This window comes from Zonotrichia leucophrys, chromosome Z, assembly GCF_028769735.1.
Source record: "Zonotrichia leucophrys gambelii isolate GWCS_2022_RI chromosome Z, RI_Zleu_2.0, whole genome shotgun sequence".
Classification (NCBI taxonomy): Eukaryota; Metazoa; Chordata; class Aves; order Passeriformes; family Passerellidae; genus Zonotrichia; species Zonotrichia leucophrys.
Genome location: NC_088200.1, coordinates 12,121,404 through 12,140,446, shown reverse-complemented (window position 1 = coordinate 12,140,446; position 19,043 = coordinate 12,121,404). Strand labels below are relative to the sequence as shown.

The following is a 19,043-nucleotide window of genomic DNA, read 5'->3' as shown; positions in this document are numbered from 1 at the left end:
GCAAAGGACTACAGTTAAATTCAGATCTCTGTAACAGTGGCAGCAACACCAACAAGGAGTGGAAAATGGAGCTGACTGATAGCTGGTGAGCTGCAATGGTCTGAAGGGAAATGCCTTGGCCATGATGACAGGTAAGAGGTACCTAACAGTTGGTCTACAACTGTCATTAGCACAAATGGACAAAGACCATAAATTACTATATAGAATCATCCAGAGGCTGCACAGAAAAATCCAGGTTTGGAGAAAGCACCATGGAAGCCTTTATCCATGCAGTGACTGTGGTACTGATGCCTTGAGACGCCACCTAGAACAGAGGCTGGAGAGAGTTAAAGGAATAAAGCAGGTATTTATTAGAAGGCCTTCAAGGATACACCTTGGGCAGCACAAGAACCTGGCCAAGGCTACACCCAAGATGAACAATGGGTCACAAGTTTTCATTTTTAAAAGTTTTGGTCCATTTACATATTGGAGTTAATTGTCTCACTACAGCCTCAGGTTATGAAGTCCCGTCCTCCAAGATTGCTCTCTTTAATTTGCTGTTGTTTGTACTTTTTGGGCCTGAAGCTGCAACAGTGTCCTTGGTTCTCAGGCAGAAAAAGGATTGTTTTGTCTAAGTAAACTGTGAAGAGGACTTGCTAACACTTCATGTGAAGCTCAGAGTTAAGCACTAATGCAGTACAGACTCTGGATAATATGAAAGCTAAAACTGAAGGCATCAGTACATCTGTAAACAATTCTAAGAAAACAAACAAAATACGCCCACCTTGTTTCAGTAATGCAGAAACAAACTCCCCTCTGGACTCTGACCACTTTAACACTAAATGCAGACACACAGAGGACCAAGATTATAGCTTGGCAATTTCTAAAAGCTTTGAGAAGCTTAAAGAAAACGAGATTTTTAAAAAATTAATATGATAGAGTGCTCAAGTTCTAGTTCGCACCCAGAGTTCCATCTGTCATAGCAAATATTTATTTGTGTTGATATTTTTAATGTTAAAGATGTTTTCCCAAGACAACCCTTGTTGGTGAACATCCCTGGAAATCCAGTTTATGGGCTATGCCAAATGAACCAATCCAAGAGTTAAAGTATAAATAAAAGTTAAGTTAGTTTTAAATACTTTTAATACATATCTGCACAGGCACTGCTTTAGATTCTAGGCTGCTAGAACAATCATTCAAGACAATTACTGTAAGTAATGACGATGAACACTTTAGAGAAATTTCAACAGAATTTTTCCAGTGTTCATGTACAGAACTAATTCTTTTAAGAATTAGGAAACAAGATCTAGCTGATATGAAAAACAACATAAAAGGAGAAGTTCCTCTCATTCTCAGAGAACAGCTGCAGCATTTTTCCTCATCTGCCTTTCCCTGCAGCTCTGCTCCTAAGACACACTGCCTCAGTTAACAACTAACAAAGGAAAAGATAAAATGCTAATATTCAGACTAAAATGAAGAACATACTAATCCTTTAAAATTATTAATTGAGATTTTACAGAAATTTCTTTGAAAATACTTTATTTTGAAGGGCTATAATTGGATGAAACATAAGACAAAAAATAGCCTTAAATGAAACAATGCCATCTTATGATTTTTTTTTTTTGCAGGAAGTGCTGTATAGGGAGGTCTTCAACAGGTTTTGTTACCAGCTCCTTCTGTCCAACTGGAATTTCTTTCTCTCCTCCACTTACTTTCCACCCATCTACTCAGTCCCTCATTCTACATATTACAGCTGCAATTTTAAATTGAACATTGATTTGTTATTATACACAAGTAAGTATTAAAATAATTTTACAAGGGTCAAAGACAAGTTGTTGACTATGTACTGAAGTTCTTCTCTTACCAAAAGACTACAGTACTGAAAGCAGTGGAAACATTTTGTAGTGGGTATTTCATGCTTCTCATTATACATTTTGAAGTCAGACTTCATTTTCACTCAAGTATAACATTAATAATTGAAAAAGAATGATAAGCTTGCAAGAGGAAATAATATAAAGAAACAGTGATGCAGAACAATGCTTAAATAAAAAGTCTAAGCTCTCTTGACTATCAGGACCACCGTCTTGAGGTCAGGAAGGTGATTAAGGGCTTTTCTAAATATAGTCTTAAAATATGCCTCCAGGTTCTATTCATAAATAAGAAAGCCTGATTGCATATCATGTCCATTATTCTCTACTCTTAGTGGAAATGCAGACGGCTTGTTATTGTGTATTACTATAATCACAATACTAAGCATACCGTGTATTATTATAATCACAACATAAAGGCCTAAAGCTAACTTGGGTTCTCTATTCTCCTCTAAAGGACATTCATTAGTTTTAAATCTGTCCTTTCATTTACGACACTCAGCACTGCAATTCTGTGTTAAAAAATGAGAATTTTCCATATTTACACAAGCTATTTTATAAAGAATAGTATCAGTCTTCAGAAAATGTGAGGCAGGATATACATAATTCAGGTATACGACAAAGTCAATACACACAAAGATCTGGTATTAAATACATGTATCTGCTCTATCCTAAAACTTATCCATACAAACTAAGAGGGATAACAAACCTCAACGAAATTTTGCATCAACTTGGCAATAAGCACAGAATTTTTACTACACTAAATTATGTAACTGTCCATTGCAATTTCACATTTTTAAAAAAATATAAGCTGTATACAGTGCTACTGTAGATACTACACATACTGAAAAGGAACATTATGCAAAGAAGTACAGACATTAGAAAACATGTTTTCTAAGATTCACACAGAGTGTGAACTGAATTGTAACTCGTGAGCAAACGAAATTAATTGAATTTGAATATACACAATAACTAATCTAAACTTTGTTTCACTTGCAAAGCAGCAATCTGTTAGCTCTTAACTGGAAAAAATAAAAAGGAGTCTGAGAAATTGTACTGTTTTATTTGGATGTTTATATTAATTGAACATTGTCATGACATGGCATTTGTAAAGTTGGCAGTAATGAAAAAACGCCAACATTTGGCAATATAATGAATTCACTATATATAAAGAAATATTTTTCACTTAACTCACAAAGCTAAGTAACTGACATACAGAAGTTTTTTGCACAATATAAGTAATTCCATATTACAAAATTCAGATGTGGGACTAAGCCAGTGTAATTCAACAATCCCTTTTTATACTGCAGCAAGTTCTATAAATGGAAGTAATATTTGCTTTCAAACTTTGACCCACTATCTCACAAAAAGAAATAAATGTTTCATCTTGTTTCAAATGCTCCAAAATTATTCTTTAAACAAATTATTTTTCAAATTTTACGTTTTTTCCACTCTGGCTTGTCTGTTTCATCATCTTCTGGTTCCACTTCTGCAAAAACTGTTTTTGGCTGCGTTCTGGAAAACATTAAAAAGATTAAAATAATGGTCAGACTACAATACTTCATCAGAAACTGTATCAGACAGGCACTAGACACCATCAAAATAGATATATATAGACATTTTCAAAAAAAAGCATACTAGGCTTGACCATTTTTTATTTTTGACAATAACCTATCAACTAACCTTCTCAGAACTGAAGAAACCTGCAGCTCACAGACAAACAAGCACAACAAACACACACGTGTTACAAGTATTATTTCCTCACGAGCTTACAATCAGTATCTGTATATTCCATGAACAAAATTGAGACAGAAGTGAGGAACAAATACATTTAATTTCACACTAGAAAAGCAGAGCCACTGGCCTCCTCAATCCATTACTTTTTGAAAAGAAACTTCCATTTTGATACACTGCAGAGCAACAACAGCCAGTAAGTGAAAACAGAACAGCTAAGCCAGGTTTCTGGCTAAGCCTATGCATGAAAAAATAGCTTCTTCCCCAGAGACTTTATCTAACACTACTGTAACATAAAAAATGTAATGATCTTCAGATGAGAACACAGTGTATCTGACAGTCAAGCTTGATAGTATCAATTCCTCCACTCTTTGTGCAAACTTTAAATACCACTTAAACTTTACAAAAGTAATTACTGATTACTTTCTAAACGAACACAGTATCAAGTAGCAATTCAATAAATTGTTTGGACATTCAGTTCCCTTGTTTTATAGTTTAACAACTGCAGGGTCCCTTTTTCCAACTTAATTCTCAGCAGTCACTGCAGAACTGAAACTATCAGATTTCTGATGCTGGTTGTGCTCAACTTCTCAACATGACAACGTATAAAATGCACCCAAGGCAGTCATCATCTCATTACTATATTAACTAATGTTTTTGTATCACTCTAAGGATGTGAAGCGTTATTATTGAAACAACTGTTATTTGGCAAGCTCTACAAATTGCATAAAATTGTGCCTCCCTTACGTAGCACAATACGCAAAATCCCATGTTGCCTCTGGCTTGTGATAGCAAACCATCTGCTCTTAATGGAGCAGGTTCTCCACTTGTTACATATGTGACACAAACAGGTTCAAAAATCACCAAAACGAGTTAAAGACAACTGCCCTTACATGCACCATCTTTCTATTGCCCTGCCTGCCCCTCCATCCTCCAAGCTTGCCATGGAGGAAAGGGCCATACTGGTAATTTCAGAGATGGCCCCACTGAAGAACTCCGACTGGCACGTGGTCCCTGGGCGCAGGCTGTAGCAGACCTTGCACCCAGATGAGGACCTACACTGTGGAAGTTACATGAGTCCTTCTACTGCCCATGGAAAGCATAAATGAGATTAAAAATATTTTCCAGTTTTTAAATTTCATTATAAAATACCTATGCAAATTCTACTTAACCCATTGCTGAAGAAAGAAGTTAGGGGGGAAAAAAAGAAAATCATCATTGAATCTGAAACAGACACAGGGATGAAGGCCTTATTGGCTGAATACTGGATTTTGCTAGCCTCTGAAAAGGAAGAACGTATGGAATCTTCTCTTTTTTTCCAACAAACACATACTGACAAAGGTTTCTTTAGCCCATTTTAGCAATGTATCCTCCTTTCACCACAATAGATTAAAAGTATCTAAATGTCCTCTAGGATGACCTCTGTATTAAGAGTTTCTTTAGTAAAGCACAACTAATGGAAGCCCATAATTTCTGACCACAAACCTGCAACTGTCATAATTCAGACAAACATTTCCAACTTAGAGGAATGAATGAATTTATGAAACAAGCAGCAAAACTTGAGTTTTTTCCAAGATATGAGCGGCACTGAAAAATGTACAGACTTCAGAAAAGGTCATTTGAGTATAGGAAAGCTGAGGCAGGAGAAGAAGGAGAAAAAAGGGGGGAAAAAAAGAGAGAAACTGTACCATAATTTAGAGGTATTCATCTAGAGGTATTCAGCTAAAGCAAAAATATGCAGAGGAAGACAAGTTTGCTTGCTACCTCACTTTTTAAAATTACCATGAAATAGCTATAGCCTCAGCTGAAATGTAAACTGTTCCAGCTCCACAATCTACATAGCTGTAACTGAGGCACCTAGGGTGATTCATATGCCTGACCATTTTAAAACACTGTTTTTGTTATTGCTTTATCAGCAGTGATCACTTAATCTAATTTAAACACAATTTTTTTCTGCTTAGTAACTGCAGTAAATGTAGGAGTTTGCTGTATGATTAAAATTCTTACAAGTTTTCTTCTATTAAGTATTCTTATTTCTGAGGGCTGTGTTCTTTTTCCCCATCAAATTTCTCGGTTTTATTTATACTTGGCTTTGGGGGCTGATTTCAGTTTGCTAGGGATCTGTTTGGCAGATCCCATGGCAGAATACTACAGAGAGCAAAGGGGCCCAAGGAAAGCTGGTTGACATTTGAGGAAATCTCCTCAAAACAGATTACATTTCATCTGCAGAAAGTACAGCCTGGCTGTAGCCTGGCATGGATGCATGTGGATCTGACTGTGATAAATCACAAACTCCAAAAGGGAAGAACACAAAGGAGGCAAGGGTACCCTCAGCTAAAAGGAACAGAGGCATTCCATGAACACAGAGGAACAGAGTCAGGAGAGCCAAAGCTTAGATGGAACTGAAACAGAAAAGAAATGTCAGAGGCAAGAACAAAGGATTTCTACAGCTACACTGACAGCCAAAGGAATGTGAAGGAAATCGTGCTTTATTGAGCAGGTAAACCACTAACATAGCATATGGAAAACACGAAGATACTCGTTGCTTTTTTTGGCTCCATTTTCCCTGAAAAGGTCTGTCCTCAGGCCTGCAAGCACTCCTACACTATAGTAGAGTCATTGCTAGGGATGGAGACATTTCCAACAGGAAGAGGAAGACACAGTTTGTAGCTCACAGGACGTGTAAAAATCCCTATCACATAGGTGGATCCAGAGGTACTGAGGGAGCTGGCCCATGTCATTGCAAGGGCACTCTGCCATCACTGAGGTGTAATGGTGACTGGGAGAGGGTCTCAATGGCTAGAAAAAGTAATTATCGTCTTTGTGAAGGGCAAAAGGAGGATTTGGAGAATTACACAACCTCAGTTTGCAGGAAAGCTATGTAATGAATCCCAGTGGAAGGTATTTCCAGATATATGAAGGACATGAGGTGGCAGGGAACAGCCAGCATGGACTTAGCAATGGCATACTGTGCCTGGCAACCAAACTGCAAGAACGGGCTGCCCAGACAGGTGTGGGAATTTCCATCCTTGATGATATTTAACCTTGGTTCAGCAAACCCCTAAACAACCCAAATCTAACTGGATCTGAGCAGTGAACACACTTCAAACAGGAGCTTGGACTAGATGACTTCAAGCATTCCCTTCCTACCTAAATCGTTCTATGATCCTGTGTTTCCACATGACTGTCAGCTGAAACCAGTATCTCATACACTGAAAAATGCATTCCTATTGTGGGTTATGGTAACAGGCTGCAAACAAAAATGGGAAAACAAACTAGCATGATTTATTTATACTATGTGCTTCTCTTTACTTCAGTGGTTTTCAAGATATTCAGATATGCAGACCTCTAGAAAATTTCCAGGGGCCATGAAGACTGCTTTAGTCACCATAATCCCTCTGGTTATGGGTGGTTTTTCTTAATTGCTTTTCAGGGATCCAGTAAAAGTAGCTCGTTGACATGTGAGGATAATAGACTAGCAGATAAATAGCACTGCAGCAGCACAACCAGCTGGACACGACAACTGCATATCACAACAGGCTACTCATGTCAAAGTAACTTCTGAAATTTGTGTTTATATTGCACTGAAACAAAGAAAAAAGATTTTCAAGTATGCATGGAAACCAGAATAATGTCATAAAGGTCACTTCCAGACAGAAAAGTTAAGGTTTTCACATCCTCAGGTTTTTCATTCTTCATCCCACCAATCAGCTTGACTCTTTTCTAAATCTCAGGGGCTTCCCTCTCAAAATTACCAATTTATAAAATAATATTTAGGATAAATATAACAAGGCATGCCAACAAGGCTGCTATTACAAGACATTCTGCTTAGTCCTGATTTTTCATCTAACAATACTCGAGCCGTTACATGACTAACACTTCACAGACTGGCATTCCCCTTGAGAAAAGGTTCAGTGAACACAACACAGCTACAGACTCCTACAGACTCTTGCTTCAAGTCATTCCCTTTTGACAGTGACAAACAGCAATGAAAAAGACTACAAAAGAGGGGTAACATCAGTGAAATGAAAGGTATTTTTGCTAACTCCAGTTTACCTTGTTGAGGAGGGAAATTTCACCCTTACTTTCTCTCTGGTACAGAAGAAAGCTGCATCTGATTAGGCACTCAGCTACAATGCTTAGTAATTCCTGCTGATCCTTCAGAGGGACATCTGAAGTCATTATAGTATATCTGTACAGCTGTGTTAAAACAAACAGCTCACAAAGAATGTAATTTTCAAACATTTACAACTGATGCCTCAAGTTCCTTTCCTGTAGTTCTTTACTTGAAATCTTCAATCTGTCCTTCCTTTCCTTTCACTCCAGTGGAAAGGCTCTTGCCAAGGACTCTAACAAGCCTTTTCCTGAGAAATCTCAAGATCTTTTCCTTATCCTCATCCATTATGACTTTTCTGCTGTGTTGATCATATCTTATTTGACACTTTATTCACATTGGGCTTCTGTGACATGTCATCTCCTGATTCAGCATGTACTTCTTACCACCCCCAGTATCCTTTTCAGCAGCATCTGTTTTTCACCAATTCTTTTGCCTCTTACGTACTTCCCCCTCCTATTTGGCTCAAATGTCAGGGGGAGCAGAAAGGTCAAGCTAATGATAACAAGCTTAAAACATTTTTCAAGTCATAAATAATACAGATGAACATTCAGCTTCAAGAGTAAATTATGCACCTTTAACTCCAAAAAAAGAGATATATTTTTACATAGAATGCATAAACTAACAGAAGTCATGCATTTCTTAGAAAATTTATTGAAGTGAAAAACATAGAATGGTTTGGGTTGGAAGGATCCTAAAGATCACCCAGTTCCAACTCCCCTGCCATGGGCAGGGACACCTTCCACCAGACCGGGCTGCTCAGAGCCTCATCCAGCCTGGCCTTGAACACTTCCAGGGATGGTGCATTCACAGCTTCTCTGGGCAACTTGTTCTGTGCCTCACTACGCTCTAAATAAAGAATTTCTTCATAACATCTAATCTAAATCTCTCTTTTTTTAGTTTAAAACTGTTTCCCCTTGTCCAGTCACTACCCCCCCACGCACAGAAGTCACTCTCCCTAATATACAGTTTAAAAAGCATTACATCTGTCAGCTGACTGAGAATGATCTAGACACTATGGATCAGGAACAGGCAAATCAATCCAGTCATCATATTCCAAATTACGAAAATGGATTAACCAGAAAAGAGCATTTCTTAATCTTCTCAGACTAAAACTATTTAGTAACTATCACTGGAGAAAATGAAGCAACTATAGTTTCCTTACACATTTTCTGAAGAAGGAGAGTGAAAATTTTATGTGCATAGACAGCACAGGACCAAAAGCCTTGTCAAACAAAAGATATATCAAGCGGATAGTTTTATACCATGTTTAAGTAAGAATTTACTACAAGAAATTTGTGGAAAAACTGGTAGCAGAAGAATAAAGTAGTAAAAGAATAAACACTATCTAAAGAAATGAAACATACTGGACGTATTTACTACAAGAAATGTGGAAAATCTGGTAGCAGAAGAATAAAGTAGTAAAAGAATAAACACTATTTAAAGAAATGAAACTTACTGGATGTATGGCTTTTAGGTCTTAAGACAGTGTATGATTTTTAAAATGTATCAGAATATCACCTTTCCTAAATCAATAGTATAACTAAGTCTACAGTGTAACTAATGCTATTGCTAAAGCACCTGTCCTGTATACAAACCAGTACTGCATGATAATTTGGATCAATTACTTCCAATTTGCATATTTTATTAAATATAAGTCTGTAAGTACATCTGTAAAAAGCATTTTATGTACAGGTTACATATCCATGCTTTGAAAAATCAGATGCAGGATATAATTATAATAGCATATATTATTGTATTGTATATATTGTAATAGCACAGCTTTATGTGGCTGTGCTATTATATACTCCTGAATTTCTGAAAACTAAGAACACGACACAATCAAGTTTCTGCATTTCGTTGTATTAGATATTATTAGCATTATTATTAGTGCTGGTTTTATTAGTAGTAGTAGTATTACCCCATTGTTAAAATGTTATTATTGTTTGGGAGTTTTTTCATGCTCTTTGCAGAGACTGTATCTGAAATTGAAACTTTTAAAGCAAGAATAGTGGCTTGAGGCTCTCATCCTCACCAGGATGAGATTTATCAGCTGACAAAGCCATCAAGGCAGTGTGCTGCTGGCTGCAGTCCAATTCCCCCAATACACATCACCGTCTGGTGTGTAAGTTAATAGCAGCCTGGATTTGCATCCTGCCCACTTCTCAGCCAGCTCTCCTCTTCCCCTGCAGCCACATCTTTAACAAGGAACTGTAATGAGATCTGGCCACCTGACACAGTAAGCCTCCTCTAACACAGCTTTGTTTTAAAACTTTCATGTTTACTACATTGCAGGTGTTGGGGATGAAACTTAATATACAATCAATGAAGTCAGTAAGCCAAAAATATGCTGAAGTATCTATCTACCTGATGGAATGTGTGGTTGTACTTACTTTTGAGGATGGATTCCTCAAATAAAACCAGATGCCTACACATTCCAAATATATTTCCCCTCTTGCAATCAAACAGTTAAAAATCAATATTTAACATATTCATTACAACAGCTGCTACAGAATTAGCTTTCAAATATCCCCTCTTTGGTACCAAGTTGTTCTATAATGCATTGGTTTGATGTATAACACCAAATGCCATACTTATCAATTACCAGTGTACCATATTTAATTAATTACCTGCTCAAAGCCAGGCTGGGTCGCTGATATTCTCAAGCTGCTTTAGAACTGCTATTTAGTTACCTTTGTGAACATGTGGGTCAAGTCAGAAAACAAGTATCATCATCCAAAAGCTGAGATTCTGTGGATTTACCAAGGTTTTACCACAAAAATATTGATAAGGCTCTTCAACTTATGTAACACCTGAAAACGTATTTCTTTATGTTGAATTTTTGGTAGATTTTACCAGTTTTTAATTTTTATCAGCCGCAATTTTTAATATTGCTGTACCTTTAAAACCAAGTTAATTCAAGCAGTTATTTGGGTCCTCATATAGGAAAAATTCAGATAAAAACTTATGATAGTTGAGAAATCATCTTATCATAACACCACATAAATATTTTGAAGGTTTAGTCTAAGAATCAGTCAGAATTAGAGGGTGTGTTGGAAAATCATCTCAATATACCAATGGGACAGTACCCTATTAAAAGGTATACTGCAGTTTAAGACACTGATTTGGAGAAGATTCTAAAATCAAATCAACTTTGAAGGCTTTAAAATGACTTCCAGCACTGACAGGTGCATTTTAGAAGCAGAAATGTGAAATTTCAACAATTTAACCTCCTGGAAACTTGTATCTTTATAAAAGAGTATATTCTTGGTTCAGATATTTGTGGCAGCAATCCAAAAAAGGCAAAGTATAGCATTATAGACATCTATTTTAACTAAACTCCTACTGGCCTCCAGAAATATGACTTGTACTCTTAATTGTTTCCTTACTTAGCATATGCTGGAGCCACCCAGTATGGATTTTCCTCCGCTTCCTTCGCGTGACGTAGAATGGCCTCTCGAGGATTGCTGTCATCTGTCTTGTCCAGGGCAATGTTCTTGACTATGTATGATGACAGGGTGACCCCGTGAGTCCCAACACGGCCACCACGACCTGTGGCATGAAGAGAAAAGTATTTAAGAAATATGCAGAGCCTGCAACAGTGACCTAATACAAAGGGGTTATTTAATGCTATAGGAAGGGTTTAACTTAGGGCTGCATTCAGGTGGGTGTTTACTGACTATGTAACTCAAAGTAAGCCATTGTAATTACTAATTTTTTGCAGGCAAGCACTCCAATGAGACATCAATGTCTTAAAGTGGTGGACACTGACCATATATCTACGGAGTAGAGTCACCACCCAAAAAATGCAAATCCAAATGAATGCAGAACCAAAACATGATGGCCCCTTTGTCATACAACAGTTCGAAATGATTATGACTAGATTACCTGCTCCTGCTACTGGAGGTTCAGGTTTGTGAGACTTCATGGGGTCCAACCGATCCTTCTCCAGCTGTTTCCTCGTGCTTCGTTGTCGTGGTTCACGGAACATTGGAAGTGCATGGGCTGAAGGGTCACAGTTTGGACAAAATGAAATGTTAGAAATTCCATTTATTTTTTAACATTTTAAATACAAAGAGTTGGATTCCTCCTTGCAATGGAAGAGATGTCAGGAGCAGTAATACCATATCCAAAAAGTGGTTTACTGAGTTGTATTTTCAGGCATTTCTTTCTGCTGAATTTTTAGGAGATGAAAACAGTCAGATATCAGGGTTCCTACAAGCAGGAGCCTCTCATCTGAAATACTGTTATGCATATTTCATTCATACCTCTGTCAACATTAGCATTGTGCGACCAATCAGTTACTCTCTTCTAAACTTCCCATGGTTCTTCAGCTTTCTCATATTCTAAGAGCACAACAAGACGCTTGATACATTCTTGGATATGAGAAAGAGTGGAGCAGAAACTCCTCAATGATTCCAAATGTAACTTTATGCACATGAAGTCACAATCATGTTCTTTCTTAAATAATACGATTAATCACAATTGGAAAAATAACATAACTGTGAAAGCCTGGCTAAATTGTCAGGATTTAGAACTTCTATTTCCTCATAAAAGTGTTATCTTGAGTCACAGTAATGCCTTTGATCCACTCAGACAAGAGAGTACTTTGTCAGCAACAAAGAAATACCACATAAATGGGCATGGCTTTCTTGCAGAGAGGCTTAGAGGTCACATGCAGGTGTGCTCATTGCTGCTGTTTCCCCAAACTTGGGAAATTGGGTAGCAGTCAAATGATCCAATAAAGACAAAAAATAACCAAACAAATCCCAAATTTAGGAAGATCATCTCTATACTGAATTTAAAAAAAAATCAGGTAGCATTCAGGCACTTATCAGCTTCAGTTTTCAGCTTATTTCTGCAAGCCTGTTCAGTTATTAGACTGAATGAAGTCACAGCCTGGTGACACACAGCAGGTCTTTGGAAACAAATGTTTAAGTTTTATTTTTGCAGATTTCATTAAGTATGAAATGCCAGTGACAATTTTCTGGCAGGCACTAAGGTTGATCAGTTTCCACAGAGCATCTGAGGTTACTAACACACAGATCCAAGCCTTTGCCATTTGTGGAGTCAAGGTTGTCTAAGGAAAAACCATGCTGTGTATTCCTATGTTTTAAAAGTGACACTTAATCCCTTAAAACAACATTCCTGCATTTTAAGTAGCCATTACAGGCAATTCTGATATTAAAGAGCAACAAGAAATCTGATCAGGAAAAAAAAAACTGAAAGAAAAAAAGGTGGGAAAAAAGAGAAGAAAAAACGGGTCAGTTCACTTTGCAAAAGCACTTCAGAGATCTTCAGGTCTTCCCAGTTCTACCTGTAAACTTAGACATCTAACCTCTGAAAAGTTTCCAAAATATGCAAAAAAATTAAAAATTTGCTGAGCAAATCCTTACAATATTTTTCTACATTGATGCATATGGAAGCATCTTTGTTTAGTTTCAAAATTATGCGGAAGAAACAGCTAATCAGCTAAAACTCAGTGATAAAAATCCCAAAAATTTGCATAACTGGGACTTACATCTTTCAATGACATTTATAAATGCCACTGAACACACAAGTTCCACTGGATTTTAAGCAGAATTTGCTTTAAAAAATCACAGAAGTTCTTTAGAATATAAACACTAATGACAGTGCACACAAATCACTACAATGAAGGATGCATTAAGAGCACCCAATGAAGAACAATATCCCTGATCCTTGGTAGTTGCTACTTAAATTTACGGTCCCAAAAACTGGAGCTGGACATCTGTAGCAGTAGGGTAGGTTGGAGACAGCTGCAGATGGAAAATGCCCAAGATAGGAACCTGGAACCAAAGTGCCTTGATATGGGTCTAGTTGCCAAGACTGCCCCAACTTCTTCATTCTAAACCTGTTTATGCTTATTATGCTACCAAACAACTTGTTTGTTTTATAGAGAAATGGCTTTAGTATGTGCAAAACCAAGACTACTAGAATTCAGAACTGAACACCCTGGAAATGGAAGAGGATGAAGAGAAGCAGGACACCACAACCACGTGTCTGTTCTCATTTCACATGAGAAAACACTACGCAGGACAGTGCTAATGGGGATGGTCAAGATCTCTCAGTTAATTCCCTCATTCCATTGTAAAATCTGTCACTGGGAAAATGCAGATCATTGAACATTCTATACTAGCAATGATAGCTATTTCTTATGTGTCAGTGATCCCTACTGCAAACATAAGTGCTCAAAAATCCCCAAGGCTAACGATAGTTAAACTATTTTAAACCCTGTATAACTTCAGTAAATTATAAATTTTGAAAAATAATTTGCTATTTGTTCAAGACCTACCTCCCATCTCTGATTTTGTCACTGGTACTGCAAAGAGGCAAAATTCTTCCTAAACCCATCTACATTGCACAATTAAGTTATGGAAAACTAAAGCTGTAAAAATGCTCCAAAATTTTTGAGGCTTTCAGGAGCACCACAATCAATAAAGCAACCATTATTACCAACTTTACAGAGCATACAGATTAGATATACCTTTCTGTTTCTGCAACGCTATAAAAATTTTTTATGAAGCACCAATATATGACACCAATGATCAATGCTCAATGAAAGACTGGTTTTTAGAGGAAAAAAAAATAAAGCTAAACAATCTGAAAATAAATTCAAACCTAAGAATGAGCTAAGGATTCTACTACAAAGATATGTTTAAATTTCTTACGTGTTATAATGTAATCCTGCGTGAGAGTCTCTGCTTGTCTCTCTTTTCGTTTTGTTTTGACCACACATAATTTTGCTCCCCTAGGAGGAAACAGAACAGTTCAGTTAGTCTGTTTATACCAAACAGAAACCAGTTTTTATTCAAGACAGTCTCAACAAAATTATACAGCACTCTAAATATTCATGAATGTGTGTATCTTTGCCTGTTCATGCTCATGTGAAGGACGGTGGGGAGATTACAGTGTTTCTGTTACAGAGCAGTTTATATGACATGCAGAAGTAAGAACGGAAGATTCATTTCACATTTCATTTGTCCACAGTATTTTAGTGTGCACATTGGAAGTGCTGCTCTCCAAACTTGGGCACTCATGTGCTCCTGATATAATTCTTCCTAGGCAGCAGAGTTGGCCATTATCTAACCAGAGGTGCCTGTAACACTCAGGCAGGAAAGACTGCATTAGCCTGGCTGCATCAAGATTGATTTAAACCAGTGGTATTTACCTCCTGATGGTAAATACCAGGAAATAAACCAGGCACAAAACTGCGCTAGGACGCTGTGGTCCAAAAAATGATGCCCAACTCCCATGTTCTCTAAACTGCCAAAATCAGAAAAATAAAACTTCTTTCCGATAATCTTGTACACCAGAGTTTATTTTCACATGGAAGTGCCCAGGTAACAGTAAATATCCAGAAAACATTAACTCAGTTGAGTTTTGGATGGCAGCAAACCACATACATAGGAAGAACACCTTATTTATTCCAGTCAGTATCAATGAATTGTACATTTCCTCCTGGCTGACAAGAAGGAAGAATGCCCCACTTCTCCAGCCAATTCAGACGGCAAAAGAAAATTAATCACAAAACAAGTATTTATAGGCCCTCTTCTTAGGCCCTCTTCATCCTAGGTTGGCAAGTCACTGTCTGATAAATCAGTACCACCTTTCTCTTATATGTACAGACAAAATCCTTGTGTGATAAATGAGGGGGTGAAGAAGACTAAAAGAAAGGTGAGGATGTGTTTCCTTGCTTTGCACATTGTCAAATTGGGTCTTCCAGCATTTGTTCATTAGCACTGAAGTCTGATGCTCCTAAACAAGATTTTTACTTCAAGAGGAAAATATGCATTAAGAAACCTGAATACAATACAAAAACCTAAATACAATAAATACCAACTCCCTTCCTTGGCAACCTCCAACAGACAGGATGAAAGGTTCATGCAATTAAAAAATGAAAGCACTTGTAAATTCAGGTAGAACAGCCAGCATACTGCAAAAGGAAAAGCCCAGTGGAAAAAGTGCCACTCTTCATAAGCAAACATTTTAGGATATTTTTTTCTCTTTCTACTGCTGCTGAATAAGTAGAACTCTGCAAAACAAATGTTACCAAACCAGTTCTACTCATTTCTTAGTATAATCACTGAATCACAGAATCAGGGTAAATTTGAGGAAAAAACCCCACAATAAATCATAATTACATACCTTTGGCTTTTGACAGGATCATAGTACACTTTGGCTAAACCATTTCCAGTACCAACCATGATCTGGTTCAGCTTAGGATGCCAAAGGCAACGCACAACACTCTGAAATAGAGTGAGATATTGACAGTTAGTTGGTCACTCATCTGAATCTTAGAATTAATATTCACATTGTCAAAGAAAGCATCACATTGGAGCAGGACCAAGCTTAAACATATGAAGGAGCATGTGAATATGTGAATGAATAACGCCAGAGTAGAATACAATATAAAAGGAGTGACAACACCAGCATGTAGGCAGTGAAGGAAGTAAAAATTGGAGACAGTGTGATAACTAGTGGTTTCTACAGAAGATTTGCTGCCAGGATCTTCATGGGCACAATAAAATGGAAAGTTAAAAAGGGATTTGAAGGAGAACAATTAAGTGCTTCAGATAAGATATAGCTATTCAGGTCCTCATGACTTTTGTACTCGTATTTTTAATTCTTAATTCTTCCACTTCATTCATCACTTTATCTGGTTTTTTCCTTCTTGTCATACACTGTTGACCTTTTCACTTGCTGACTGCAGGAACGGAAGAGATGCTGATTTTCACTTATGCTTCTTTCTTCCCCACAACACTAAGAACTTCGTATTTGAAGCCAGTGTCTCACAGTACTGTCACCCTTCTGGTCAGCAGGGAAACTCATTTTCAGACATTAAGAGTATTGTTCTACATGTGACTTTGAATCTCCATGTGAGTACTGTTCTCAGTCTGATTCAGCAGGACAGCACAGAAACTCTAAGACTCAAACTTCTGACTCCAGAGAGCCAAAGTGGGAACAATCTACCACAAAGGACAACATATCTCATCAAAAACACAAAAGGAAGTATCTATTTTTGACACACAGTAATGCCTTAAATGGATATTGTCCAATGCTGAAGTTGGTTTGTGCCACTTATGTAACAAATGTATCCAGAGCTAGCAAGATGCATTATCTTGTTAGTATTTCACAGAACAATGCTCCCTTTTCTAGCCTTCCCTTTCTTCTCCTTTCAACTTCCCAGTGTATGTTCCATACTATTTCTGGTTTGGTCCAGCCTCCACTTTTTTTACGCTAGCAGACACATAACATTAAAAATATTGAAAAAATTCTGAAGCCCATTCAGCCATCATGAATCAGAAATTCATTTTACCACAACATGATGCATGACACTCTCCTAAGCTGTTTTTTCTGCTTTGTATTCTCTTTTAGGAAGAAATACTGAGTGGGACGAAGTTTCATTAATCAAACAGCCATTTTTTACAAGGCTCCCCAGCAAAGCATCCTCCTACATACACACAACATACAACATTACACTTCCCCATTTACTTGCAGATACAAATAAACTTGGTTTGCTTATTACAAGAAAACTACAGAACAACATTTTTAAAAGTAAACCTGAAGTACACAATACAGAGTTGCTAATAAGTTGTTGGATTTAAGTAAGAGTCTTACATATTGTTATGTAATGCTCAAAATGCTAAAGTAATTCTAAAACATCAGAGCTAGTAACAAATATTGAAGGTCAAAGGTGGGTGGCCTTTTCTTTTATTAATATTTATTGCATGTGGTTAGCCAGCCTTTTTAAACTCTGTAGTTAATGTGGTTCTCCACTTTCTTCTGTCAAGTAAATGTATTTTATAGCATGGTAGTGGATACCAGCCAACAAAAACAAGCCTGAGACAGTGTGGCTCAGCACTGATGGGGTTTGCTGAGTTTCTAACTTGTCAAACATGCACAGCACACTTAAAACCACCATGGCACGTGCTACAGAGCAGGCAAAAGAAACTGCCATTAAATGTAGCCCTATAAATCTTTTGAAACCATAAAACGTTCCCAGAATATAATTTGTTAAAAACTAAACAAACTCAAGTTCTGAACATGCAAGTAATTTTATCAATCCACTGGTATATAAACCTACTTTATAAGAAATAATAAAAATTACTTCTATGGTTTTTAGATTATTTTAGAAACTGACAATTCTTCAAAAATACCAAAATACTGAATCCCTGAACTATATCCTAAAAAATTTTTCCAACCATTTAATCCTAAAGAAGTCAAAATTCTAAATAACTGTACAACAAAGGGATGATTGTTGGCTAGGTCTTAATACTGGGAGAGAAGGGTAAGGAGAATCTTTATCACACAAAAATAATTAACACTTAAAGAACATTTATTCTTTGATGCCTCTAACTTCTCAACTGCTTCCACCTAGAATAACTCAGGTAGTCATCTTAATCACTTGAAATGCTAAATATCAAATTTCATGTCAAAGAAGTAGTATGTTAATTGCAGATAAAGAACTGTTTTCCTGCCTTTGCCTGTGTGCGCATGTAGGTAGGTACCAATCTACTGATACTGAATTTTTCGCAACTCTAGAATGGTTGTGCTTGGAAGAGAGCTCTGGAGATGATGAGTTCAACCATCCTTCTCCAAGCATGGTCAGGTACTACAGACAGCTCAGGATATCACCCTGTCTGTTTCTTAACACTTTCCAGGATGGAAACTTGACAGCCTCTTTCAGCAACCTGTTTCAATGTACAATCAGCCCTACTATAAAAACAATCTAAAAACCACAAACTGCAAATAATTTTCTTCCATTTAAAACAAGAAAAACCTATGTAGATTCTGAAAGTAATAAAATGTCAGGTCATAGCTTAGCAAATGGAAAATGACTTGTAACAAAGAAGAATGATAAAATGCAGAATGCATCATTACACAAACATCTTCAACATTTGAAAAAACGACTTCTGTGATGGCTGAATGTTTTGGACACTATGCTTTTGGAGCATGAAGTCCTGGAAGCCTGTCATAAAAAATCCTGAAAATAATTTTTCCACAGATTAATGTGGCCAGCTTTGTGATTATAAGAAAATTACAAAAGATAATTACTAGTAATGATTTGAAAGTTGTTTTGTATTTTTACTATGGCAAAAGCATTAAGTTCTTCAAATTAAATAACTCTGAAAAGCCTTTGGCAATGTCTATTCATACACAAACACAGTAGCTTGCATTGGGAAATACTGGGAAAACACTGCAAAAATATTTTTGTGAAGACAGAAAGGGAAAATATTAAAAATATTACCCAAAAGAGAAACATTGCAAGTTTACCCTCTTGTTTCTCACTGTGAAAGAGGTTAGAACAGATTCAGTGGGTGGCTGTT

The 19,043-nt window shown here is 36.9% G+C and overlaps 1 protein-coding gene across 1 annotated transcript in view; it reads right to left on the bottom strand.

Annotated features, from left to right (window-relative positions):
• Positions 1 to 2,889: 2,889 nt before the first annotated feature.
• Positions 2,890 to 19,043, bottom strand: part of WDR70 (WD repeat domain 70) — a 123,796-nt gene continuing 107,642 nt past the window's right edge. The window contains exons 14-18 of the mRNA XM_064736540.1: positions 15,862 to 15,962; positions 14,385 to 14,464; positions 11,584 to 11,700; positions 11,085 to 11,247; positions 2,890 to 3,362 (exon numbers count right to left, since the gene is read on the bottom strand). Of these exons, the coding sequence (XP_064592610.1) occupies positions 3,278 to 3,362; positions 11,085 to 11,247; positions 11,584 to 11,700; positions 14,385 to 14,464; positions 15,862 to 15,962 (546 nt within the window). The 3' untranslated portion in view covers positions 2,890 to 3,277. The remainder of the gene's footprint in view (positions 3,363 to 11,084; positions 11,248 to 11,583; positions 11,701 to 14,384; positions 14,465 to 15,861; positions 15,963 to 19,043) is intronic.